Source organism: Haliaeetus albicilla, chromosome 8, assembly GCF_947461875.1.
Source record: "Haliaeetus albicilla chromosome 8, bHalAlb1.1, whole genome shotgun sequence".
NCBI lineage: Eukaryota > Metazoa > Chordata > Aves > Accipitriformes > Accipitridae > Haliaeetus > Haliaeetus albicilla.
The window spans coordinates 42,952,933-42,980,049 of record NC_091490.1 but is presented as its reverse complement, the minus strand read 5'-3'; the positions used below and the strand labels follow the sequence as shown (position 1 = coordinate 42,980,049).

General features: G+C 42.2%; 1 protein-coding gene across 7 annotated transcripts in view; it reads right to left on the bottom strand.

The window, feature by feature from the left end:
• Nucleotides 1–22,966, bottom strand: part of CRTC1 (CREB regulated transcription coactivator 1) — a 53,218-nt gene extending 30,252 nt beyond the window's left edge. For 6 of the 7 annotated variants that reach the window (XR_011325916.1, XM_069790422.1, XM_069790424.1 and 3 more), the window contains exons 1-3: nt 22,787–22,966; nt 2,393–2,509; nt 728–775 (exon numbers count right to left, since the gene is read on the bottom strand). Coding sequence is in view for 6 of the 7 variants with exons in the window: in XM_069790422.1 (XP_069646523.1) it covers nt 728–775; nt 2,393–2,509; nt 22,787–22,912 (291 nt within the window). In the remaining variant the exon portion in view is untranslated. The remainder of the gene's footprint in view (nt 1–727; nt 776–2,392; nt 2,510–22,786) is intronic. The other variant, XM_069790423.1, reaches the window with a different exon arrangement.
• Nucleotides 22,967–27,117: the final 4,151 nt, after the last annotated feature.

Genomic DNA, 27,117 nt, shown 5'->3' with positions numbered 1-27,117 from the left:
ACTGTGATTAAGAAAAAAAAAAAAAAAAAAAAAGAACTGATCTGAGCATCAATTTTATTTGGAAAATGAAGAACTAGAACTGTTTTACTTCCTTGAAAAACATTCAAGGATTTGAGATCAGAACCAAAACTCCACAAAACATTTTAAAAAAAAAAAAAGGCAGCTAAATACAGACAGGAAGGAAAAAGCTCGGTGCTCTAAAGCAACAGTGTCCCTTTAAGATTTATCAAGACATTGACTTAAGAAATAAAAGCGAGCAAGGTGGATGAGGGGGAAAGACAGGAGCAGTACCTACTGACAGCTTACATTTCAGTGCCTCCTGGTGACAAGCAGCATTTGGGTAATCATTCTGCCCTTCCCGATGGGAGTTTAACATGCAGGCTAAGTGCACATGCTCAGAGATTGCTTAAATCACAGGCCAAGACAGTGCCAAATAAACCACCGTCTGCATCAAATTAATCCCCCATAAATCATAAGTAATCACACGACAGACCATAGCAAGTCCAGGGAGTCTGTACAGGAATTATTATGCATGTTCCAAACTGGGATGCATGGCAAAACCTGTATTTATGTGACAGACCATAACTCCTTTGGAGCTGGGACGGTGAATCAAATAAATACTGTGCATACCAGAAAAAGTGTAACATGTGCTAAAATACGTATCTACCTGGGCAAACAGTACACCAGTCCTAAATACGTATTTGCACAAACCTAAATACTTGTTTACCAAAGAGACAGGAACTGCTCCAAAGGCTTCTGCCAGAGCTCCGTTGTGCTGTAAATGCAAAGAACCAAGATTCTCAGACACTAACGCTCTCACCAGAGACAACCAGACAGGCTTCACCTGATTGGCACATCATACAAGTATCTTTTGGCAATTTCATCATATTTTAGCTTAAAATTGAAAAACCTGGAAAGCATTCATCATTGATACAAATATATGGTTTTATTTTGTTGCTCGTCACCATATTGTTACCTGTAAAAGTATCAACTTTGGGTGCGGAGGTGTGTGTGTGAAAAAATATATAAAAACCTGGAGTTTAAGAACAATTTGTTTCTGTATCCTCCTTCAGTCATTCATAAATTTTACAATATTCACTTTCAAGCCCTCTGTTAATTTCAGGACTAGAAGAGTCTTATGTAATAACCATCAGTAATGGCCATCAAGCACAAAAATACTGAAATACTATTGCTTACAAAGAACAGTAACTATGAACCTCCTTAACAAGAAAGTAAAGACAAAAATCTCGAAGAGGCCAGATGCTTGTGGAGTGATACTAAGGACTTCGTAACGTTACAGACCTCTGCACTGTATTCCCTAAAGGCAACTAGATTAAAATAGACATTTGCTTCTCCTCTTGCACAAGATTCAAGCTTTCAACCTCCACAAATTCAGCTGTCTACATCTATTTCAAAAGGCATAGTTAGAGGACGTCATCAATAGTTTCTCCATATTTATTAAGTCAGCCTTCATCAGAAAACCACAAACTGCAAAATTTAATTCTTACCACATCCTTGTGAGATGAAAATGTAAATGGTTTTCCTTTTTTCAGTAGTAACAACGCAGAAATTTTAATTATTTTGAGCACCCTAAATCAACTAACTATAGAAATCAGGAGTCCCAAAAGTATCCATCACCTAATCCTATCCACTGTACAGTATCTTTTGACCAAACATGCTTACTAACAGCAAAATATTCATATAAACACTGATCTTCTGTTTATAGTGCATTACCTCTGGAGTCACAACAGCAGGGGAAAAAAAAAAAAAAACCAAAAAGTACATCCCTACATCTACTTTTCAGCCAGCCCAAAGAAAAGTGACTATTCTGATCCTGGTTTGTGTTCCATTCCCCCTTCTCCTCTCCTAAAATCCATGCATTACGCCTGTGGAACATGCATACCACCATGGGGTACCTTCTTCCACACCCCCATCTCCCAGCACTTTCCACATCCCCTTGCCTTATTTGCTTCCACTTTTGCTTTGAGTCTACAGTATCTTAGCAGAAGATTTCATTATGAATTTGGTACTGAAAACAAACAAACAAACAAACAAAAAAACCCCAAAACACCCACCACCCACCACCATGTACATTCACTGACAAAGAAACTGCATCGCCTCTGCATATTCTTGACACAAAACAACCAGGGACAGGAGAACTAATATCTAACACTAGATATATACAATACAAAAGTATCCATACATCCCATACACAACTATACTCCACTCCAAAAGAGCAAACATTTTTAAAACAGGGTGATCTGCTGAGGCCACAGTGCTATGTTCTGAACCAGCAGCTAGTTCATGGTCTCCTGTGAGTTAAAAATAGCATCCGGGCACAGCATTAGTCAGGGAAAAAAAAAAAAAGAAAGAAACACCCTATTAAACTCACCTGGAAGGGGAGATCCATGGCACTGTTTCCAATCTGATTCACATTTGGCAGTGACCCGCCGTAGTACTGGCCACGACTCTGTCCCAGTTGCAAATATTGGGTTTTCTGCAGCTGTAACTAAAAGAAGAGGAGGAGGAAAATGTAAGGGCAACTCATTTATTTTTCAACTGTTTTAACCGACTCAACTTGACACCATGTCTGTTATCACTGAGAATGGACACCATCTATAAACAGCATGAATTCGACTTCTGCGAGTGAATGTCAACCTTCTCCACAAAGCACAGTTGGCCAACTGCCATGTTAGGTCTTGTGTGATAGTGTAAGGTGAGGGAAAAAAAAAAAAATCAACTTCATAGTCACTGATCGTATTCAATTTCCAACAAATTACCACCATGTGAAACCACATGGTTCTTATATCACCTTCTATTCTGAAAACCGTGACGTAAAAAACCCATGTCAGTCTGATCATGACTCTAGTATCAAAATTAACCAGCTGTTCATGTGTGTGAAATACAAATAAGAAAGTCATCTTAATTTAGTATATTGAGGATACTGTTTAACCAAACATTCAACCTTTTAGCAATCTAGGCAACAGAGATGCTATAGCAAGTTGTAGCTTTCCACCACTAAATAAGTGTTGTAGTTTCTTGCACCAGGAAAAGCCCTGTAGAAAGGGCAGAGACAGAGGTTTTTAAAGAAAACCCAACCAAAGAAAAAGACCAGCAAAGAATTCCTTCCTGAACAGGTAAACATGAAAATAAATGCGACAGTCTGCAAAGTTTCAGTAAATACGAGATAACACTCTTCAGTTCTGAATGACACCTCTCTACTAAAATATTCTAGTATGTTTTCCCATAGCTGTATACATTTCTGGTGTACAAAACAGTGTGTAGGAGAAAGTTTCTTTTCTACTCAAACGTCAACTTATTTTCATTGTCACTTCTGTCAGAAGACTATACTGTCTCAACAGCTAATTAGTAAGAGCTACCTTTCTCAATTTTTTAGTTTAGTAGTACCAATATTAAAAATAATTTCTCATTCAATTCTGTAATGTTCCTACTCAACACCTCTAGATTTAATACCACGCTGCCACTGAAGCCCTATTTTACACTGATAAAGCAGAATTTGCAATCACCTGAACACAACAATCCTGCTCCCAGGGATGCATCTTCCAACGACTCAAGAAACTACAACTAAGGCAGCAAAGAAATGAGCTTACATAAGTAGCATCCCCTCCCACTGTGGAGGAGTACATATTTTATAATGTATGTTGTTCCTCACTAGATTTCAAGTGGCTGTTTTTGCACACTGAAATGCAAGAACATTCCTAGATTGGTAGCAAAGAATTGTTTAAAGACTAAATGTTCAGATCTTGGACTACATGCAGGTTGGTTGCTAAGGTACTGTTGTGTGTACATAACAAATCTGGTTTAGTTTCATTCAAATAGATCCGAAAGCCTTCGCCTTGCAATGCCACAGTTTTGCAGAGCAAAGTTTGGAAAAGTACTAGAAAAAGCAGCATCCCCAAAACTGGATGTTTACACAGGTTTTTTTCTTTACACTTCCTTCAAGCAAAGGAAATGGCAGGATGGAAAGGAGTGGCCCTGCCTTTACAACTTTACCACAAAGGCCCTGAGGTTGAGCAAAGATGTTTCTAGTAAAGCAAAGGAAGAGCTAGCACGTGCCGTGTTGACAATGCGACCTATGCAGAGTCCTCTGATAAAACAGTAATAACCGGAGCAGGGATGCTGAGCGGTGTTGACAGTGAAGATACCACACTGCACACTGATAGCACCAAGATAGGACAGAGAGAAAAGGGACCAGTTTGCTTATATCACGCCGACACTTAGGGGTATATGTATTAAAATAGTCCCTGAATAGAGGCGGAGAAAACAAGATCACCCCAAGGAAAACAGTGCATGTATTCTTCCGACTTTAAAATTATCCCTAGGAAAGTAACTCAAATACCATTTATTCACAGAATCTCCCCTAGAAGCCACCAATTTCCAAATACATAGACAGCCAAAATTGTTATGCTTTAGCTGAGGGACCGAATTAATCCAAAACTTACAAGACGGCTCTTAGACATGAAACCTCTCTATGGAACAGGCACTCTCAAAAGCCTCAACTACTCAGGCAGGATACCAGTCACAAAGTGGCTGATGGTTTTTTTTTTTCTTAACAAAAGGGAAGATAAATCCCCTCAGCCCAAAGATTTATAAAATATTCAGTGTGCCCTATCAAATCATTCAAAAAGATCCCATCTAAAAAGCAGGAAAGCCCCCCCCCCCTCCCCACTTTTCTTTTGACACGCAATTACAATCCAGTGCTCTCTAAGCAATACATGAAATTAGAGAAATGCTCTGCACTGGTATCACTTAATGAGTCACAGCCCCTCTAACTCATAGCTGCAGATCACTAAAAGCACAATATCAGAACTAGCTGTGCTTTTTGCCTGGCCCGTACATATGTTTTTGTTGTTAAAAAAAGGCTTGCTTGGGATTTGTGCCAAACATTGAAGTAACTATTTCAACAGGTGTGGGTTTCTTTTAAAGAACCTACTATAAGGCACCCAGGGAGGGGGGTGTTGCTTTATGATTTTTAATGTTTTGGCTTTCCCCAGTATATACCTACCTCAAAGCATAATGTAACAGGGAGGTCATGACCATTTGTCTTTCCACTGCAGTTAAACTTGGAAATGAGGAAACACAAGAGGTAGAGAACTCAAGCAGTTCTCAAAAATGAGCTTGTTAAATGGCTTTGCTGTAACATTAATTTTAGTAACACTACCTTCAATAAACACGTTTGGAGATCTGTGCCAAAAATAAGAAAACTGATTGCTTGTTATTGCTATCATATATCATTACACCAGCGTGTAGATCTGTATTTGTTCCTCTCTTCAGCCTCCTGCCTTTTAACAGCGAGTGGCCCCCAGACTACACGGTTTATTGGAGACTATCAACAACTGCCACTTGCAATCTATGAAGATCAAGTGCAAGCAGAGCAGACCGGTTTGCTGAGCGCCTCACATCTCCAGCTTTTTAGCTCCTAAGAAATCATTTTTAAATACTGTGACGTTAGACCATACTGTCACGCCAACAGGAGATCTCAAGCAAAATCAGTTCAAGTTTTTCAAAGCAGAGGACCAGCAAAAACCCTGCAAATTTCACTGTTACACTTTGAGATAACTCTGGAATCTTGAGTCTTACTAAGGGGACCTGCGCATAAAGAAAAGTAGCACTAAAAATGAAAACAGACATCGGTTGCAACTAAAACGAACACTTCCTCGTTTTTCTGTACAACTACCTTGTGAGGTGAATTAAGTATATTGCACAATTTGGGGTTTGGGGATTAGGTTTGAAGGCGGGATTGTGGGGTTTTATTTTAAAAGGAAAAAAAAAGCCTTTTCTTAATAGAAAAATTCAGATTACTCTTAAAATGTTAACAAGTCTCATGACAACTCTAGCTTTATCTCGTGGGGTTAGATTCAATTAGTGGCAACTTGCTTTCTATATGAATTTAGATACTGACGTACAATAATGAATTACTTAGCGTTCACCAGATATATTAATTTCTTGAACCACGAGAACTTAGTTACTCTACATTACAGCTTTTCCAGTTATGTATTATGTGGCCAAGATAATAGCTCCTTGACAGTTGAAAATATTGCTAAATATTCCAGTTCTTTCCTGAGAAAGCTTTTGGTAAGGAAAAAGCTTTTGCTTGTTAAACCATTTTATTTCTGCTTGGCATTCTTGTTCAGAAGAAATGTTTCCCAAACGACAGATCCTAACTGAATCTGTAATATTCCCTCCACCAGTATTTCTCTTATGTTACTCAAAGAAAAAAATGAAGACTTTAAGTTAAAATCCAATCTAATCGTTAAAAATCAAATACTTCTGCATAAGCAGAATAGCTGAAAATGCTCCCCAAATAAAAGGTTGACACACCGTTGATTCACCAGATTTTAAGTTATATTAAAACCAGTAAATTTCTGCAAAGGTGCAAGAGTAACAATCTGCAAGGCAGTAGCAGCATTTTTACAGCAAACAGGAAAGGAATCGTTACCTTTCCCTGTAGTAATTAGGAATTTGCAAGCAATTACATTCTTAATTCAGCTAACAGTCAAGTAATGTGACATGATCTTACTCTGGTTAATGGAACTGGACACACACAACTCTGGTAAGAAATCAAAAATATTAGATTTAACACAATTACTGACTTGCTATCAATGGAACATTCTTCCAGATACTAGCTTTTATGTGAACCCATTTATAGGCACTACCTCAATTTTTCCATTTAGATTGGGTTAAAGTTTGCTGGATATACAGCTGTGTTTGTACGCAGAGATGCAAGTTATACAATAAAAAAAAAGAAGAGGGAAACATATCCCTAAAAGCATATCCAGTTTTCCTACGGACTTTCTAAGTGTCCAAAATATGCAGATGCGAATCAAAGGAAGCATTTATTAAAATTCAACACTTCAACTTCTCTAAATTCTTCCCCCCAAAACTCTGGGCAAATTACAAACTTACGGACAGAACTTAACTGTAATCAAAGGGCAAATCAGACACTGAAATTGAGTCAATCAAAATCCACTATAACCATTTATTTTAAAATGCCCTTTTTCATACATAAAAATTTGATTCCCATAACTGTAATAAAAGGGTGGAGTGTCCGTTTGATAAAAAAAAAAAACCTAAGATATCTGATGAATACAGGAAGTAAGATTTCATGATAACTGTTCCTTCTGCTGGCTTGCAGTTTCCACACCAAGCTTTCTTATAAATTTTAGCCTTTCACTTTAGAAAGCTTTCTCTTTAGCATGTTGAGGCTAATGAGCAGCAAAATGAGTACAGATTAAAATTAGAAATGTATTATTGAAGCTTAATTGGAAATTAAATTATGTTTAAAGGATTATCTAGAAGTTTTAGAGACTGCATTATAGGTAAATCCTGTTGTTCAAATCAGTTTGAAGTTTCCCAGTTGGATACATCCGAAATTTCTCAGGAAGGCTTTCTCCTAAAGCAACCAGAGACAGGACCTGCCACAGAAAAGAATATACAGTTGCCTGGAGTTTTTAAACTGTCTGGGATTGATTTGGCATCCTCAATAATATGTCACTGCTATTTTCTGACCTCTCCCTAGGAACGAACTCACAGTCCAACTCTTGGTAGAAAGGTCTGCCTCAATGAAAAGGCACTTATATTCCTATTTTTGGCCTCTCTGCAGAAGAGCCAAAGATACACAGTAGAGACCAAGTGCCCTTTTATCGTCAGAACTGGACTTTTCAAGTTACACAGGTAGGGCACCAAGAGAGAAACTTTCCAAGTGTGCACACTCTGCTCTCCTGTGAGCAACCAGAAGGCAAAGAGTCTCCCAAACTACTAATCTGGCTTCTTTCTCCAACATGAAATTAAACACTAAGTCAAACAAACCCTCAAGACAAGTCAGTTACTCAGTGGAATCCCAGTGGAAGTATTTTCTTCAAAGGGAGATTTCTTCCCATTCACAATCCTCATGTTGATAAGAAAAGCAAATACAGTCTTAAAAAGAAAGACAAGTTAACATCAATTTAATGATTCACAGTTACTGCATTTAGATTTAGTGGCAATACAGCTGCTAGCTGAAAATCACCTAAATTACCCGTCTAACTATTAAATTTAAGAAGTTCTTGACGTTTGTGTCCAAGTTACCAAAACCTATCCAACAACTGACTAACTGCTCTGACTACCAGAAGAGTTTGGCTCCTCCCTTCCCCTCAAACTAACCCTTTTCTGTTAATATTCTGAAGTTCATATTAGAATTGGAATTTTAAAAACTCTACACTTGCTACCCAACCAATTTTTAAAATTAATATACATCAAAATAACTTCTCATTTACTAAAACCACCCTCCATGAAAGCTGTCTAGAAATTATTTAATTAAATGAGGAAAAGATTCACAAATCAATAAAGGAGAATGCTGGTAAGCCAAGGAAAAGAAAATTTAAATGTTAGCCACAATTTCATTAATTATAGCAGGTATTCAGCTGCCAGTCCCTCTGTACATCAACAGACCCGGACAATCTCATTAAAGTCAAGAACCTAAAATTAATATCAATAATGAGAAGACACAGAAAGTTATTAGCAGAAAAAAAGGTTCATGAGCAACAGAGAATGTAGTTTTATAATACAACCAAGCAGATCACACCATGGAGAACACAGTCCCAGTGCTCTGGCTGCTTCTTCTTTCCCAGGGAAGCTGTATAACCTTGCCCCTCTCCTTGCACCAGAACTCTTACGACCTGAAAGAAATCTGGTTAAAGACGTTGAACTAGCAGAAAAAACTTTGTGGGTTAGCTTGGTTTCTCTTAACTTGCTCACCCCACAACCAGATGAATTTTTGATAGTAGAAGGAAAACAGGAGAGAACAGCGGGAGCCAACAAAAGGATGATTTCTTCAACATTCAGACTAACTCAGCTGTATGGTCCAATCTCACATTATGTTTCAGGGTGGCCTACCGAAGCTGATGTCTCAGCAAACCTCATCTTCACTCTCATGGAAGCTGGAAGGTATGAAAAGAATGAGTCAAGCGAATGACAAGAGAATGGGGCCTCATGTTACAGCAAGCCAGCATTTCTGTCCTCTCTCTGCTACCAAAGTTCCTCAAGACACTACATGAACAATTAAGGCCTTTTTCAGAGGCAATTGCTAATTTTCAGGTTACTCAACACAAAATATCGGGTGTCTGTCAGTTACCAATTGGGGTCTAAAGTACTACTTCTGGAATCAATTGGACCTGTGCTGTGAGTGTATAAAGCACTTTAAAAACTGAAGACCTGCTGTTGGGTCTTCCTCCTGAGTACCAAGTATATCAAAATGGACATTCATAGCATCAATTTCTTCTATTTTACTGCTCGCATCTTAGTTATCCTTCTATAAAATGAGAATAATCACACCACAAAAGTATTGTAAAGATTAAGTTGTTTTTGAACTACTCAGACTCCTTAACAGTGTAAGGCACGGAGCACTACCCTGGGGGTTTAATTATCCTATCAGCAAACCAAGTGCACTCTAAGGCCCAGAGCAATACACTGAACAATGTGGATAAATCAAGATATTTAACAGCCTCCCATTATCTATTTTTGTGCTGAAAGAGGCAGGGGTCTCCGTCTCACTAGGGGAGTGGGGAATAAATGATAAATTAATTAAAGACTATCATACTGCTCACGCAGAAGGAGATGAATGAAGATTGGAAAGACTTTTGGAACGCTTGACTTTTTAATCTATATAATGCTTTTACAGCGTGAGAGAAACTGAGAAGTTAATACTGACTGTTTTTCTAGTTCTATCAGGTTTTTGACAATTTATTGCAAATAATTAGAGACTTCAATAATGTTACAGATTAAAATCCACCTACACATATTATCTAATAGCTGAATAGGTGGCTAAAGAAGAGATGGATGTCTATTTGCAATTTTAGCCCTTTACTTTCATTTTCCAAGTAATTAAAAATTAGATGATGCAATCTAATAACATCAATACCTTCCCTTTCATCTGAGCATGTACCCACAGAAGTGTGTATATGACAGATGTTCCTCTTCAATCCAAAGAATGTCCTGATAGACAGGGAAATAAACCACACAATGTAAACCCGCTTCTTTTAAATTGTCTTTCAGAGCACCTAATGCTACTCTGCCTATTATAAAGAAAAAGGTGCAATATCAGGAAACTACAGTTCAAGCTCTTTTACCAAAGACACTGATTCTCTAGAAAAAGGCTTGACCACAGAGCTAGATAAAAAAATATCTAGAATTACACAGAAGGACGTAGTCTGCTATCAGCCTGTTAAAGCTAATGCATGCTGTAGGTATAAAAAGGGAACTCTGAAAACTGCGTTCCTCTCAAAATCAGAACACGTTTAACTGTGCCTGCTGCAAAGCAAGTGACACTGTTCTTTTGCTTCTGAATAATCAACCATTCATGGCAACAACGAAAAGCGAACACGGCACACAGAGTAATGCTGGAATAGAAAGAGAGTAGCTAGCTTCTTCACAACTCTTCCTGGCTAATGGAGACAGACTACACAGATTAATTTATCAAAGAAAAAGGAAAGAGAATCCCTTGCATTTCTCTCTCATTTGGGCTGTCACAATCAGGAAGAAACACCATCAAGCCAGATTTCTAAAGTAACTTATTTCCTGCAGTTTCAAGTACTGATCCAACAGCAGCAGCGGATCCAAATGCACAGCTGTTCCTCCCAGGAAGACTGGTAAAGGAAATGAAGTCTGAAGTTTAGAGGAAAGGTATAATCCACAGTGATAGCAGCTGCTCTGTCTGGGTCACTCGGGATTTAAAACATTCCATCATCAGCTTTATAACAAAATGTTTTGCAATGGTTTGGTTTTTTTTTTTTATTTTAGTATGTTTTTATTTTCATAAAAGTGAAGATTTTAACACTGGCTAGAAACAGACAAGTGCGGACAAGCCGAGCAGAAGTTTCCCTTGTTGCCTCTGCCAATCATATTTGGCCTTCTAATGCTATTAGCATCCTAGCGCAATAGATATTGCAGAGAAAAGTACTACCAAGCCAAAACAGGAAGCCAAATGTCTACTACAAACTAAGTGAAAATTACCACGAAAAAATCCAGACATATGGTATGAACTGGATTTGAACCCATGCTTTTAGAACTGCTACATCATTGTTTACTCTTCCATCACCATAACTGTCATTTAAGTCACTTTCAAGTATTTGTTCCATTATCACATCGACATGTCAGGACACAAACAGAAAAACTCTGCAGGCCAGCCAAATGCAGTCATTAGGAACAAAAATTCAAGAAAAGAAAAAAAATTCATTTTTGCTGCTTTCTTGTTTTTTTAGGGAAGGAATCTGTTGTAATATATTGGAATTTAGCAGCCACAAAAGAGCAACAGCTTTGTTTCTGCCACACTGAAACATTTCACAACCAACTCTTTACTCATAGCAGAGCTGCAAACACAAGGCCAGCACTGCACTTGATTTTTACCAGTGAATACCTATAGTACACTACCAAATACACTGCTGGAGGATTGAGGGTTTTCCCAATGCACTAAAATACCCACATTTTCTCAAGCCTTCAGAAATTGACAACAAAACGGGAGGTGACATATTCAAGGACCAGAACCAAAGGGATTCTGCTACAGCCTGTGAGCATCCGAGCTCACATGAACTCAGTACTGGGTTCTGCACAGAGGGAAGGGGAAGCAGAATCCTCCCCCACTATTTGACAGGGCCAGAGCTTGAAATGAAACAGGACCTCTCTCCAGATGCCATGAAAAACAAACTGAGAATCAGAAGAAGGGGTTTTCATCATTAGAGTAGTGAAAACTGCTAGTCAGAGGAAAGGGGAAAGCAAGATAGCTAACTTAAGATTTTATAAACATGATTAAGCTCAAAGGTTACCTGATAGTATTACATATATGCTGCAGTTCCAGTTGCTTACCAGTAAAACCGCGAGGTCTCAAAGGGTGTGCATCTACTGAAACACCTGTGTGGGTCCCTTGCAGCTGCACAAAAGCCTCTACAAAATTAAGACAGTCCTGAATGATGCTGTGCTTTGAAAAGGAGAAAGATGATGATGGAATAAGTTCTTATCTCCAGTGCCTATGAGAATGCTAGTCATTTGAGGATGGTATTCCTATCAGTTTATTTTTGGGACTATCTGAAACCATTCAATTTTTGCAGCTAGCACGTCCATGAAGCAAAGAATTGCAAAGGCAAAGATCGCTTTCTCTCTGTTTCGAGATGCAGCTGTTATCATAGGTTATTCCTCATCAAAAAACCATCTTGGTCACCTGGCTGATTCATGTAGCGAAGAGCAGAGAACAGGAGAAAAAGCAAACCCAAAAAGATTAGACACAGCCCTAGCCCACACAGCTGAGGTGCAAAGTGTCACTACTATAAACCAACTTAAAATAAACTTCTCCCAACTGGTAACTGTAATACTGCTTTGCTAAAAGCATTACAGTCCAGTCAAATAAATTTCATTCATAAGAGCTGAGATATATATTGATCAGCAAAGCTTAAACACGAATCAGCTGAATCCCAGCCAACTAGCGATCACTGCACTTCTAGCAGTCCAAGAGAGCCAATTATTACTCATGAGTTCATGATGTTTTCTTCACCTTCCTGTTGAAGAGATTATTTAAGACCTCAAATCACTTAACTGGATTGTTTTGTCCTGTTATGAGTCATCTACAAATTCCAAGGCACCATTAGATTCTCCTTCAGGAGCTGCAACCAACTCCCCAGATTGCCTCAGCTATAAAATTGTGAGGAAACGGGGTTATAAAAATTACACACACACTCGGAACTCTACCCCCAGATGTCTTCTAGAATTCATGTGAAAGCGAAAAGATCTCACCCCCTAACGTACATTTGCTATTTATAAACCACCCCAAATCCACATTACACTCCAAATCAAAAATCCTTTTTCTTGTGAACCCAAAGAGAACACACCAGAATGTTTAACTTTTCTGGAGAAAGAGGGAGGGGAGAGGGAAGAAGGTAGTAGCATTTAATGCTGCAACTGGTTTTTTATTATTTACTTCTGGTTTACACCAGCAGAACTTTGAACACCGGCACTTCTTTACATATTAGCTGCATTTAACTTTCTCCAAAAAATGAACTAATATGAACTACTTGATGTTTTGGGGTTTGAGAGTGAAGGATCAGTAAGAACACACCTTGCACAATTTGAATAAATAAATAAAGTAATAATAATAAATTTTAGTGCACAGGCTGTCACTGTGTTTAAAAACACGTTGCTATTTCTGGTGAACAAAGGTTTACTGTTTAAAACTTAACAGTCACAACTGAGTAGCAAGTAAAAACAGGATACAGCACAACTACAGACTTAAAATAGTGACTATTCTTCAGAGTTCTGCTCTATCACTGGGCAGAGCGCCAAGCTAAGCTACAATATGAACCAAACCTGATTTGCACTGCTTTTAAAAACAAACCAGATCCCATGTCAGTTCTGCAAATGCCACCCTTCTTTTCTGAAACGGTTTCAAAAAAAAAAAAAAAAGCAGGCATGTATGTTGCTGATAATTCAATATAATACATCAGAGAGGACTCATACTTGAAGCTCATTGATTATTTGATATCCAGAAGGCAAAGAAGGTAAAATCTAGTGTGATGCTCTCAAAATCTATTTATTTTAATGATCATTATTAGCTAACAATGTACTTTTAAAGCAAATTCTCATTCTGAGCAGGCCAACATATCTTTTTGCTGGTTGATGGACGACACTTCAGAGAACAACGCAGAATGAGCGCCCAGTCTAAAAAAAAAAAGTTCCTGAACTATCCCCATTCCTCCTATTGAAATGTCTCAGAAAAGATGAAATAAAAGCAGAGATGCCCTCATTAAGCAAGATAAAAATAGCTTTTATGTTCCATTTTTTATTTTTAGCTAAAGAATGAAAATGCAGTTATGTAACCCTACAAGTTTCATAAATTAGGAGACAAGCAGGGCATGTTTGCACTCTTTGGAGTTTATTAGCTATCAGGAGAGCACCTAACTCTGCACTGATAGTAGCCACAAGCACGGCTGGTTCAGTTAGAAAACTTATTGGTACAGAATAAATGTGCGATTTAGCTGCTGCCGAGGCTCACGTTGGTTCACATGCAGAGAAAGCCATTTCATGATCACCTTCAGTCCGTGATACCAAGATAACACTTCACCAGTCCCCAAAACCACCATGGCTTTTGCAGCATGTTCTTCCCTCCAACAATTCCTCCCACTGCAGCTCAACCTTAAGCCTTCCTATTACAGCCCAAGAAACTGTTTGTAGCTCTTAAGATAAGGCATCAGACAATTCTCTAGGTATTAAAAATATCTGCCATTAGGGTCAAAATTCTTCAAATGCAAAAGGCTTGTACAGTGTAATCATTTCACTGCACAAAAGAAAAATCTAATTACAATGAGAAGGTCAATAAGACGTTTGAATCTGAGTAGGCTGGTGGGAACTTGTGTAATATTTAAGGTATTATTTTTGCTCTTCCCTCACCAGTGGAGAAATGCCACAGAGGTGGCGAGGGGGAACAGGGTCTCATGAAATTGTGATTAGAAGACTGCAACGAGGACAATCCTTGTCCATTGCTTGTACAGACAGAACAAGGAGAAACCCGGTAACACCACTCCAATAATTGGTGGCTGCTGAATGGATGCCATGAATACAATCTACGTTAGACTTTGCAAGGAAAGAAAAAGGTGAAAAGTCAGTGTATTAAACAATCACTGTCTTCCCTTTTGCCACTGAGGATGGTTTTTTTTCCCCTTAATCCAGTTTACGGATTTCAAAACACCACTTAAGGACTCCAGAGCTAGAAAAATCTTCTGCACAGCTTCACATTGCAACAAGACGCTGCTTCCACAACAGGTCTAAAGAGGCACCAATGTACACAAAGGTCACAAATAACTGATATACACTCTCTGAGTTGAGAACTATCACCATTTGCCTGAAAATACATGTATTTTGGAAAATCAACTCAAACTCCCTCCCTTTTGAGACTTCGGCCATCCAAGGAAAATAGTCCTAACATGAATAGTAATAGTTGGGTATCAAAATGAATTGAAAATTCATCTAACAGAACTGCAGTATGCCATTAACGCATCTTACTACTATGTAGTGATAAGTAACCATACTAAAAAACACAAGCAAGTAGCCCAGCAGGGATATCACAGAGGCTATTTTCCCAGTCGTCAAGAAATGTGATAGACCAAGCAGGCAAGAAAGTAAAATACACATTGAGAAAAACTGCCTGTAATATACAGACTTTTAGACACAGATCATGAAGTGCTGTAGAATTATTAAAGCCTAAAGCCAGAACACATAATTTCATTCTCCTCTACTTCATTATTTAAGACCCACTTTTTGTGGGTATGCGTTGTCGTTGTTTTATTGCAAAGAATTGTTCTGGTACAAGGGGAAGAATTTTCAGTTCCCAAGAAATAATTTGCAAAACAAGACTAGATTATCAACACTCAGTTACAACTTTATAATTTATAAAGTACCAATGAGATCATACAAAAACATCCTTGGTTAACAAATACGCACTTTTGCAATGCTCATTTGGCTCAACAAGTACTAATGGAGATCTTGACAGAAATCTGATTCCTGGGTATCACTTACACAGCACTAAACATGCTATGCAAATCATTTAAAACAAATCAGAGCTACATTTTAACTATTAACTCCTACACACTATCAGATACACTGATCTTAGCTAATGAGTTAGTAAAGATTCACCAGTTTGGCTACCACATCAAGTTTACACCAAAGCCTTTGGGACTGCATTTGTTTATCAAAACGCAAGTAGTTTAAACCAAAAGACAAAAAGGGAAGCAGCACTGAGGTCACAACTGGTCACCGTCACAAAATGTACACTGCTGCAAGTTTATGTTCACAAAAAGTCTACCAGATTTAGACAGTTTGCTTCTTTTCACCCACTTACTCCAATCCTGTCAGCTACCACATACCCTCGACTACAAAGCAACAGCTGCTCCAGCACATCTACAAAAACACTGGGGTAAAATTCCAGCCATCACAACCAGAAATGTTATTTTAAAAAAGAAAAGCTTCTTTTTTTTTTTTTTTTTTAAGATACAGTATTACATTTGCTGAAAAGTGCCCTGAAGTATACTTGAGTTTCAGATTCTACATTAGGTACGGAAACATTAATGCCAGCATGGAACATACCATTAGAGACTGATCAATGCTGTTGGGGAGATTGACAAAACCACTATAACGCAGCCCAAGAAAATGCTCCTTTGCAATTAGAGACAGGTTATAGAAACCAAAGACAAATATTTAGCATTTAAGACATTTTGTTTAAATCCCTATTGGTCATTTTCGAGAACATGCCTACTTTTTGCCAAATTAGTATCTTATTACCACTACAATGAAAGTGCCTAGAAATACTTTATAATTTCTTCCAGAACAACTTACACGTCTGGTCAGAGCAGAAAACTGCAGAGGCTAAAGCTCACCTCAAAGAAAACCCAAACCCATCAGTTTGATTTAATATGGTTGAGCCCTGATGCAACCCACTGCACGGCCATGCCGGAGCTTGCACTAACACGGCACTGGGCAGCCGCAGGAGTGAAAAATTACAGGAGCTTAAAAGCGCACAATGCTGCTGCCTCAGCAAAGAATCAGGGTCTTGATCTTGATAAGGTACGGTAAATGCTTCATAATTAAAATCAATGACATCGATAAATTGATTATAAAACTGAAAAAAAAAATGGTTAATACTAGAAGTAAGCAGTTTGATGAACAGCAAATTACAATAAACATTGTTTCCAAATCAGGACAGGTAATCCAAGATGGCTAGAAAAACACAAACGCCATTTACACGGTAAAAAAGATAAAATAAAAGGTCATCTGACTGAGAAACCGAACTACAGTTAAAAATGGTTTTCAACACCACATCCTTATACACAATCACATTATGGGCTTCCCAGGGCTTAAGGGTTTCCTCCCCTCCTTTTGTTTGGGTTTTTTTTTTCCACTGTGTGAAGAACAGCTCTTTTCTGTTTCATTTAAAAGGTACTGAAGAAAGTTGGCATCTAGGCCACATGGCTACTAATATAATTTCTCACTACAACATATTCTTGAAAAATACTTTAAGTGAATGATTCCTGTTGTACTGTTTTGTGGTTTAATGCTTTACTTACACAGAGAACGCTCATCTACCTCTGCCCTTCTACTGATGCCAGCACATAATTCAGATTAACACACCATCAACTCCTCCCGCTGACTGATGTTTTTGCCACGTCTGTAACTTCTACAGGAGGTTTGTAGCTCCTATATTCGCAACTATAACTCAAAGTCATCAAAACTACAAACTTCAATTTGTAAATACAAGACCAAGAAAAACACTATCCACACCTAAAACTTTTCAGGATCTTAACTACAGGCAAAGGTCACCTCCGCAAAACTGGCTTTGCAGCTCGGTAATTCTCTTCGAGGGAAAACCCCAAATCACCCTCAAAGAGTTGGAAGAGCTGACTGTACATAACCTCGAGAACGTATTCTCTTACTAAATGAGTAGCTTCTATAAATGCAAATTACTGCAAATGCTCTCCACCACTGAAGCTAAAGAAAACTGAAATGCAGCACACTGAGCCGAGTTCCACATGTTCATCCTGTGAATTACAATTAATACATTGAAATACAGCGGTTGTACAATCACAGTTTCACATGCCTACAGATCCTTCATAGCTTTGCTACCTCATTAAAACAGACGGACTTGGCCACTGCACAGAAAAATACTTTGTCCGAGAGCTGAAGCAAGCAGCTATAAGGCATGGTGATGATGGAATAATAATTTAAAAAGTCATTGTCTCCTTAAAAAAAAAAACACAACAAAAACCTGACTGGGTTTACCAGAAGAAACATTACACTGCTAACTGAAGTATGTGAGTTCTCCAGCATGGCATATCAGAAGCTGACTCGCATGTTTACCTTGGACAGCTCAGATGAGTTAAGGAAAGCCGAGCGTTGCACAAGAACAGAGATTCTTTGTGCCCCTGTGGGTAGCTCACCTCTGCATTTTCACTTTCTGATTTACAATAATTCTTTCAAAGAACTAATGACACTGCACCATTATTTCAGCACATTCAATGCAGTTACTCGCCCAGCCTGCGTTTGTCAAAAGAGCGATGATGCCCACAGCCCGTGGTACAGATGCTGCAACGAGGGGAGCGTATTTGGCGGTACGGAAACCAACTGACTTGGTTCTGTGTCCTGCCTCATCAGAGAAATCAGAGGAAGATCACAGATGAAGGCTAAGCGACCTATTTCTTGGTCTGCAAATGTGCAAATTCTGGGTCCAAATCCCATATCTGGGAAAGTAACAAAGAAGAAAAACACTGTCTAGAGCTTGAAAAATTAACATTTCTGTTCTGAAAGAAACTCATGATACTATTAACTTGAACAAAACTACTTCCAGCTGAAAGCATTAATCTCTGCACTTGGAGGGCTTAGTCCTGATTTTGATGCATTTCTTTAATATCTTTCAGACATTCAAAAATACTAGTACATAGTCAGGAATTTCTCTTTTATCAAATTATTTAATAAAAACATGCTGAAGACATTAGGAAACATTGAGACACTGTATCATCATCATCATTAGCGTTTCTCATTTTTAAAACCACAGATTAGCATTCCTGATTTAACTAAGCTTTTAAATACTCTTTTGCATACTATCTACATCGAACGATGATCTGTGAATGTACAAAGAGACATTTTGATCTCTTCCGCAGCCAGTAAGAACACGTAAATGAGTGACTGTCTCATACGCAAGTACAAATTTTGTTACAGGGAGGTGTGTGCCTGTGTATGTGTTTTACACACATGCGAATACCAACTATGGGGTTTTCACTTGATTTTTATTTAATTGCACTTCAGTCAAATGGCCATCTATGGGTAGCTATGCCATTACAATATATTCCACTTGAAAAAATTAAACTACAACAGGATCTTTGTATTAATAATATTCAGGTTTAAAATATAAACACCAACTTTTTACTTCACATAGTTTTCAAGAACTCAAAGAAGCAACGCAGGCACACAAAACTTTTGATAACACCTAGAAAATATGCAAGCAAACCCTGTCATGGCACCATCATACGGATTGACAAAACATTGAATTATGTACTTGGGAACACAGAAAATAAGTTTCGTGTCACTGAGGAATACAGGTTATTACTAAAGATCCTCTTTTTGAGGAGTGCTGTTACTAGTAGGTCACCGAGACACCTTCTGCAGGTTGCCTGCATGGGGGGCTTTGTGTGCAGGAAAAGACTGTATAAGCGGTGCTGGAATTTTGCAAAATGTTTCCAAACATCACCATTAACCTGGGTTTTCTTCCCTGTTTTGACTCCAGTAACATTAACATCAGCACAGCCCTCCAGGCAGGTGGGGCTGGGAGATGGCACTGGCTGGCAGGTTTCTGGAGTTAGGGGGTTGGGGGGGGGGGGGGGCTTTTTTTTTTTTTTTTTTTTTAAGGTAAAACTGCAAGGTCCATAAGAGGGAGCTCAAACACAGCTCCAGCTGACATCCCTCAAAACTAAGTGACTTTAACAATGTATATTAAAAAAACAATCCTGGAAACCTGAGACCATCTCCAACTGAACAAGAACCACCTTTAAAATGCAGGTCACAAGCTATGCCCAAATTTTCTTTAAAAAATAATCTTAGGTTCTCTAGCATTTGAAGAGCCATACATTGAAGAGTTCAGCACTGTCTGTGTTATCCTGCACGTTAATGTTTTGTTAATTACAATTTTAAAGGGCAGTGACAGCCTTGTATGAGTAAACACATGCAATGCAGCAAGCACCACGGGGCTGTGTTACAACAGAAATTGAGAGTAGGCCCTGGTAAACAACCTGTCCCTAAAACACAGAAACCAGTGCAGTTCTAAAATTTCATGCTTCACATAAAAAAAGGAAAGGAGCAGAACCACAAGCAAAATACAGGAGTCAATGTCACACAGGAAAAAAAACCCTCCCCCTCCTCTCACCCACTTTGTTACTATGGGACTCGCAGAAATCTCTGGATTATAAACACGAAGGTCCCACTCACAAGACAATTAAGCAGCTCCAGTGCTTCTATCGGCCACCCACCTCCATGACTCTTCACAAGGTCTGCGTCTCCCAGAAAAGCTAAAATGCATTCTTGAATTTGCCAGCTGAAAGACAGGACTTTGTTGCTCCTGAGAATAGGGGAACACTTTTGAAACCAAAGCGATTTATTTTTTCAAAGGAATTCTTTTTTTCCGCAACTGAATGGTGAGGGCAGTAGAGAAAGAAGGAGTTAATATCATGCTGTGTTTTGTCCCGGGCAAGAAAGATGTATCATAACTTTAAAATCTCAGATGGTCTGAACAGCACAAATAGGTGGAAGATTACCAAGTCAGAAAGTAAGCTCAGAAACGGCATGTCTACGCACAAGAAATGGTGGAACAGTAGTTCCCTGCCTCTGCTATGACCAGTAACTAACAATAAAACAGACAAGATGGTAAACATTGCAAAAAGACAATTACTAATAATGAAAAGGCAACAGAAATTTTGGGCTGCTTCCACAAACTGAGTAACGCGTTTTCAAACTGACAGCAAAGTATTGGTTGCCAAATGAAAATGAGAGCAAACAGCAAAGTTGTGCTTAACCCCTTTTTGCTTTTATACTGCATTTTAAACACAGATGAAATCATGGAATTTAGAAGAAAAAGTCTACAAAGAAGACATTTTACTCAGCTATTTGGTCAGTGTTTCCATCACTTCAGTACCCAGAATCCTCAGACAACTTATTCATCTTGGGTCCTTTTCTCAATACCAGGTTCGTGAAAATAAGATGGGTTTTCATCTGCAAAACCTGGGTTAGGAACACTCAGATTGGGGAGAAACGGAATTAGGATTCCGACTTATCTTGCGGAAGGTGAATGCTAAACATAAGAGTTAACTGAAGGACAACCTGTAATTGCAGACTTCAAGAACTCTCAAGAATACCCAACTCTCAAGTGGCAGCCAAGGACTGACCACCAAAATGCAAAATCCCGGGATACTGAGCTACACAGGCATGACAGAGGTGCAAGAAACAAGATGACTCCAGCAACTGCAAACATCTCTAAATTGCCCTCACTCTGCTCTCCTCTCAGTTAACTCAAACAGCATCCTCTATGAAACATCAACAAATAGTTTAGCAAGAACAAAGCTTCGGCCTCACACCTTCCCAAGCAGGAGCTGACAGAAGCAGCATGCTTTTCTTCTCCATCTGACCAGCAGCAGCACCAATTCAAAACAAGTATTTACCCTATCCTGACACAGAGGAATAAAAGGAAACATTTCACTGCAAATCCAACTGTATGTTCTCTTGTTCCCATTCCTGCAAAGGTTCAGCCACAAACAAGACCTTAAATTTTCTTTAAACAGTTAAGAGAAAAACAAAAATGTTGACACAAGCAGGTGAGACAAGAACCACACGGAAAAGCTCTGACATCCCTATATCTAAACCAGAAAAGGCATCTGATGTTCGGAAAGCGCATTCGTTACACCGTTAATTTCTGCTGACGGGCTTTGCAGAGATATCAGAAGCCAGGGAGGATTTTTGGAAGTGCAGCAATTTGCACCTACGACAACTGGAGTACAGCAGGAACAACATTAGTGACACCAAGTCCGGCACCTCCGGCCGGGTCTCTGCACGCCCATGGGTGCTCTGTGCCCCCACGGCCCTGCAGCTGGGGGGGTGTGGGAGGGGAACCACGGTGTTACCTGCCAGCGGCTTGGGGCAGGAGCCTGCCCTGCCCGGGGGATGCTCCACAGGGCCCTGAGGGAAGCGCTGCTCCTTAGGCAGGCAGGTGTAAGGCTGGGGACCCCCCCAATCTGGGCCTGTCCCAGGGGGAGGAACTGGGACCCCCCCTCACAGAGCCTGGTGAAGGAATCGGGGGGACCTGCAACCCCTCAGACCCAGCTCTGTCCCAGCAGGAGGAACTGGGACCCCTCGCCTCAGACCCTGGTGAAGGAATCGGGGACAACCCCCCCCCCTCAGACCCGGGCCTGTCCTGGGGTGAGGAACCGGGACCCCCCCCTCAGACCCTGGTGAAGGAATCGGGACCCCCCTCCCCCTTCAGACCCGGACCCGTGCCGGGGTGAGGAACTGGCTGTCCCCCCACCTCAGACCCGGGGCCTGTCCCGTGGTGAGGAACCGGGGACCCCCCCTCAGACTCGTCCCAGGGGAGAGGGGTCCCCCCCGCGCCACCCCACCACAAAGGAGACCCCACACAGCCGGACCCGCTCCCGCGGCGACCTGAGGGGGGGGGGGGGCTGCCCCGGGGCAGAGTCGTCTATGTCGTGTGTCCCCCCCCAAACGGGGGGACCGGGGCCTCCCCCCGCGCCAGGCCCTGCCCCCGGGGTGGCAGGTGCCGCTCTCCGGAGGATGCTCCGGCCCGGGGCTCGCCGCGGTACCGGGAAAACGGCGGGGGGGGGAGTGGGGGGGGGTGTTGTGTGGAAAAAGGGGGGGGTAGGTGAGTGGGGGTGGAGAGGGAGAGTACGGGGGGGGGGGGCGGCGGTGGCGCGCGGCCCCCCGCCCCGCACCGAGGGCGCCGCCCGCCCCCGCCAGGGGGCGCTACCCGCCCGCCCCGCCCGCCGCGCGCCGCCGCTGCCCCCGGGGCCGAGGGGCGCCGCGGGGGGCGCCGCCGCCGCCGCCCCTCCCCCACACCCCCCCTCGCCCGCCTCCGCCGGGGGCGCGCGCGCGCGCGCGGGAGGGGGGGTAGGCGCGCGGGCGGGCGGGCGGCGGCGGGGGCGCGCGCGGGCGGGCGGTTGGGCGGGCGGCGGCGGCGGCAGCAGCGTCGTCGTCTCCTCACCCGGTGGGCGCGGGTTAGGCTCAGATCCTTCATGACCTCTTCGAAGGCCGCCGTCTCTTCCGCCTGTTTCTGGTTGTGCAGAGCGATCTTCTCGCTGAATTTCCGCGGGTTGTTCGAGGCCGCCATCTTCCCCCGTCCGCATCCCCCTCCCCGCGCCGGAGGGGGGGCGGGAGGGGAGGGGGGGGGAAGAGCGAGGCGCATGCGCCGGGCGGGCCGGGCGGGCGGGTGGGGGGTGATAAGGCGCCTGCGCGGAGACGGCGCGGGGTGGGAGGGGGCGGCGAGGGGGCGGAGGGGCGCATGCGCGGGGCACGCTCGGCGGCGCGCGCGGGAGGAGGCGGGCGGCGGCGCGCCTGCGCAGTAGACGGAGGTGGGGGGGTTTCCCCCGTCGACGTGCGTGGGGAGGGGACGCGCGGCGCGCATGCGCGCTGTCGGCCGGGCGCTCTGAGGCGGCGGCGGCGGCGGCGGCGGGGCAGGTGCTTCCCCCCTCGCTCTTTTACGTTGTTTCTCTCTCGGGGGGAGGACGGCTCGCTTGGGACCGTAGCAGCCTCCTCCGGAGCTTGCGGGTATCTCCGCCACCGTACTGACCCGGTCGGGGCCAAGCGTCTTCGGGCAGGCCCCTGCGCGTCGCGGCTGAGGGAGCTTCCCGCCGAAAACTCGGCGCGGTCCTTAGTGTGGTGACCGGTGTCCTCCGCGGCACACCGAGCAGGCCTGGCCACGGAGCCAGGCTTGCGTGGGTGATGCCAGGTGGAAAAAAAAAAAAAAAAAAGTGTGTGTGTGGGGGTGCGAGTTGGTGTGTGCCTGCTGGGCACTCAAATAGCAAACTCCGTACCCTGAAGTGGGAGGTAAATCCCAAATCTCTAAAACGCCAGGTGTTTTTTAACCAGCGAATTTAAAATCGCAGTTTTAATTTTTTTTTTTTTCTGTCTAAAGTTACTGAGAGGTTACTTGGCTTGTTTCAGAGGGGTTTTTCTCCCTTTCAGAAAATGCAGTCAGGAGAATTTCCTAAACCACCTATCCCAGCACCTCACACAGATCAGGCTGGGCTGTGTTGAGGCATGGAGCGAAAAAGATAGCCAGCTCCTATTCATCCACCTGCCAGTGCTTGGATGGAGCAGCGTGTGCAGCAGGGAAAGCTAGCAATTCATTAGCAAGTCTTTTAAGATAAGCAACAGTTCTTAACTCTGCAACTGCTGCCTCTTCCTGCAAGATAAGATACTTGAAGCTACAAGACAGGCGATACCTGTACAGCAGAAATCTAGTACCAAGATACCAAGTAAAGGCATTATTTCTGGGAAGGGTTTAGGAATTGGGAAAGTCTCCCATTTTCCTGGACCATTTAGGTGTGTTGTACAGCGAAGCAAAAGATGCTACCGCAGCTCTGTTCTAAACTACGCAGAACAAAACGGTGCAGTCTTCCCACGCAAGCACGCCCTCACTGCCCAGCTCCGGCGAGCGCATCCAGCTCCACCCGTCTCCCTCTCCTGTGGCATTCTGCATACGCAGACTTCTTCCCAGTGAACCCCAACTCTACGTCAACACCACCAGAGACTTGTTCCCCCTCCCCGAGGAGTCAGGACCTTGGCCGACACAGCCGGTGATGTGTGTGGGACGCAGCATATCTGTCACGGGGATGGGATGACAGGCAGAGATGACCCTGCTGGGATGTGAGCGGGCAGTTCTAGGGAGTACAGCCATTTCGAAACACAAGCTTAGGCTGCTAAGCCATTGATTCCAGCTGTGTTAACATCACATGGATGCAAAGCACTGTGATATGCAGGACACACGCATTAGGCAGTAATAAATCCTGATAGTACTGTTTCCCCACACCCACGTGTTGCCCTTTACACTTTCTTTTTTACAAAGCAACAGAGATAAAGTGGACACTCTCCTCTTTTTGGTGCATCGCTCTGTCCCTGAACAGTGCCCACTCCAGTAACCAAATCCTGTCACGGCTGAACTATCAGAACAAAGAAATTAAACTCTGCTCTCACTTCCACTACTGATCACCTTTGTGGCTGTGGTTCAGTTTACCAGTCATTTATAAGCATTTCCTGCCCACCTAAAAATAAGAGATTATAATTACCCACTGCTGCAAGGCTGTTAGAGGTGGATGGATGAAACTCAGTTCAGCAACTGTCAGGATTAGTATTAGCCACAAAGTCACGTCCTACCCTAAATTCTGGTTGCCAGCTTGCACTTAAAGTTTATAACATGGAATGAGATACCATCGCAGAAAACAGAGCTGGGACTTAAAAGATCGTCCAGGCCCTGGCAGGATCAGCCCTTCCTCTGTCATTCCTGACAGATGTTAAGCTAACCACTTCTTGCATTTTTCACTGGGAATAAACAACCAGCACACATATTCAGTTAAATACCCTTTAGCTGTGTACATGAACAGCATGTGACCTGCAAAATTGGCCTGTCAGGCTAAAAGCATATAAATCATAAAGATTTAACACTAAGATACCTATTATCCACATTGTTTTTCCTTGAGAAGCGAGACGATGATAAATAATTTGTTGAGTTATCCTGGATTTAATACCATAGGTGGTAATATCAAACATCTAGGGACCCAGCTGCCACTCTGCCTCTCCTATAGCACCAAAAGATTAAGTGCCTAAGATGAAACTTGATAAAATTTTCCCTTCTTGGATCTCTGGAGATTGAAGAGAGTGAAAGCTCCCCTCCGATGGCTGCTCCTGCTCCTGGTTCACAGGGAAGGAATGCAGATGGCCAAGGAGACAGAGGGGGTGTGTGGGGGGGTACAACTTCCTCCCTTAAGAAGACTCCCTTTTCTTATTGTTTTGCCTGTCCAGCTTTATCAGATTGAATTCCAGTGTGCAACCAGGACCCTGCGCCTGTTCTTAAATTCTCCAACTTTAAAACAGTTTGCATAACAAGCGTCTCTTCAATACATTTGTGTTTGCCGAGTTGCTTCTGGAATTTCTCACCCACTCACAGCTCCACGTTTTGGGGTGTGGGTGGATCCGAATGGCTGCTAAGTGCATGACCTAGCAGACAATGTAAATCTTGACTGCATTAAGGTATTGGCAAGGAGACATTTTAGACGGGTGCCAGGTTTCCTTCTTCCTCCACCGAAGGAGATATGCCATGCATTTGACAAAATGATGAGCTCATACCATAAGGATTATTTATGTCTCCTGCCGTCTTCACCTTGAGCACATATGGGGCCATGTGAGAACAACTTGATCTCACTAGAAAGCTGCGATGGGATCCCCTGAGACAGCAGTTCTAGCTCCCCCAGCCTTCCAGACGTGTTATGAAAAAGTTTCTTGTAACAGAATCAGAGCTTTGCTCTGAAGCAAACAAAGAGTCTTTGGAGGACCGGACTGTTGTGTTCACATCTGCTTTTGTTGCGAACAACTCCTTACTGAGCAACCTGCAGCTTCCTAGAGCAGATGCAGCAGAGAGAGCAAGCGGGTTGCAGGGAGGAGGTTGTGTTTACTTATCACTTGTTTGTTATCCTCCAGGTCCTCTGGAATTGTTCTGGCAGATGAGATCCAGCGACTTCCGTATTCTTCCTTAGAGGCTTCAGAGGAAGGTGTGAGGTTGAACAACTTGCACAACAGCAGACAGCATGAGATTGTGCCTTGATCGATAAATAAGCTGACATTTTTTTGCCTACAGACACAAAGATTTTGATCTCTCACACTTCCTACTTCATGTTCCTGTTGACGTTCCCATTATCCTCAGAGAAGAATATCCTGTGAAGTCCACAGACTCCCTAGTTCCCATGCTGTTTTGAACTGTGCTCCAAAGTGTGCTCACAGTAGGAAAACATTCTCTTGTTTCACTTGGAATTTGTGACCATTTCTTTAGTTTCAGATATCCTTGTTTCCAGAGGGCAGATGAAAGCACCTGAATTCCCCTCTCTACACCACTCATCAAATCTGATGAGCAGTCCAAGCAAACCAAGTTGTAGTCACATGGAAGGCTTGGTTCTGCTCTCTCTACCAATATTCCCTTGTCATCCTTCCAGTTTAGTTTCTTTACCATTCCCTGTAAATCCTAAAATTACAGAAAGCAAGCAAGCACTGAAGCTATTATTCTCATTTCTACAAGTCATATCTTCTGGTGCTCTGAAATACTTTGGCAACCACACAGAGGATTCTGTTACGGTTATTTTTCCCAGAATCAAGGCTTGGCTTCATGCCACACTGAAGCAAGAAGTATTCCCATGATGCTAAGGTGATGTGGTGAGCCAGTAAAGCGGCAGCCACTTTATGTCTTTCCAAAGATAACACTTGGATGGTAGGCAAAGTATTCTATGCGGGTATATTCACAGTCAGCACTAAAAAGCAAGGCACCGG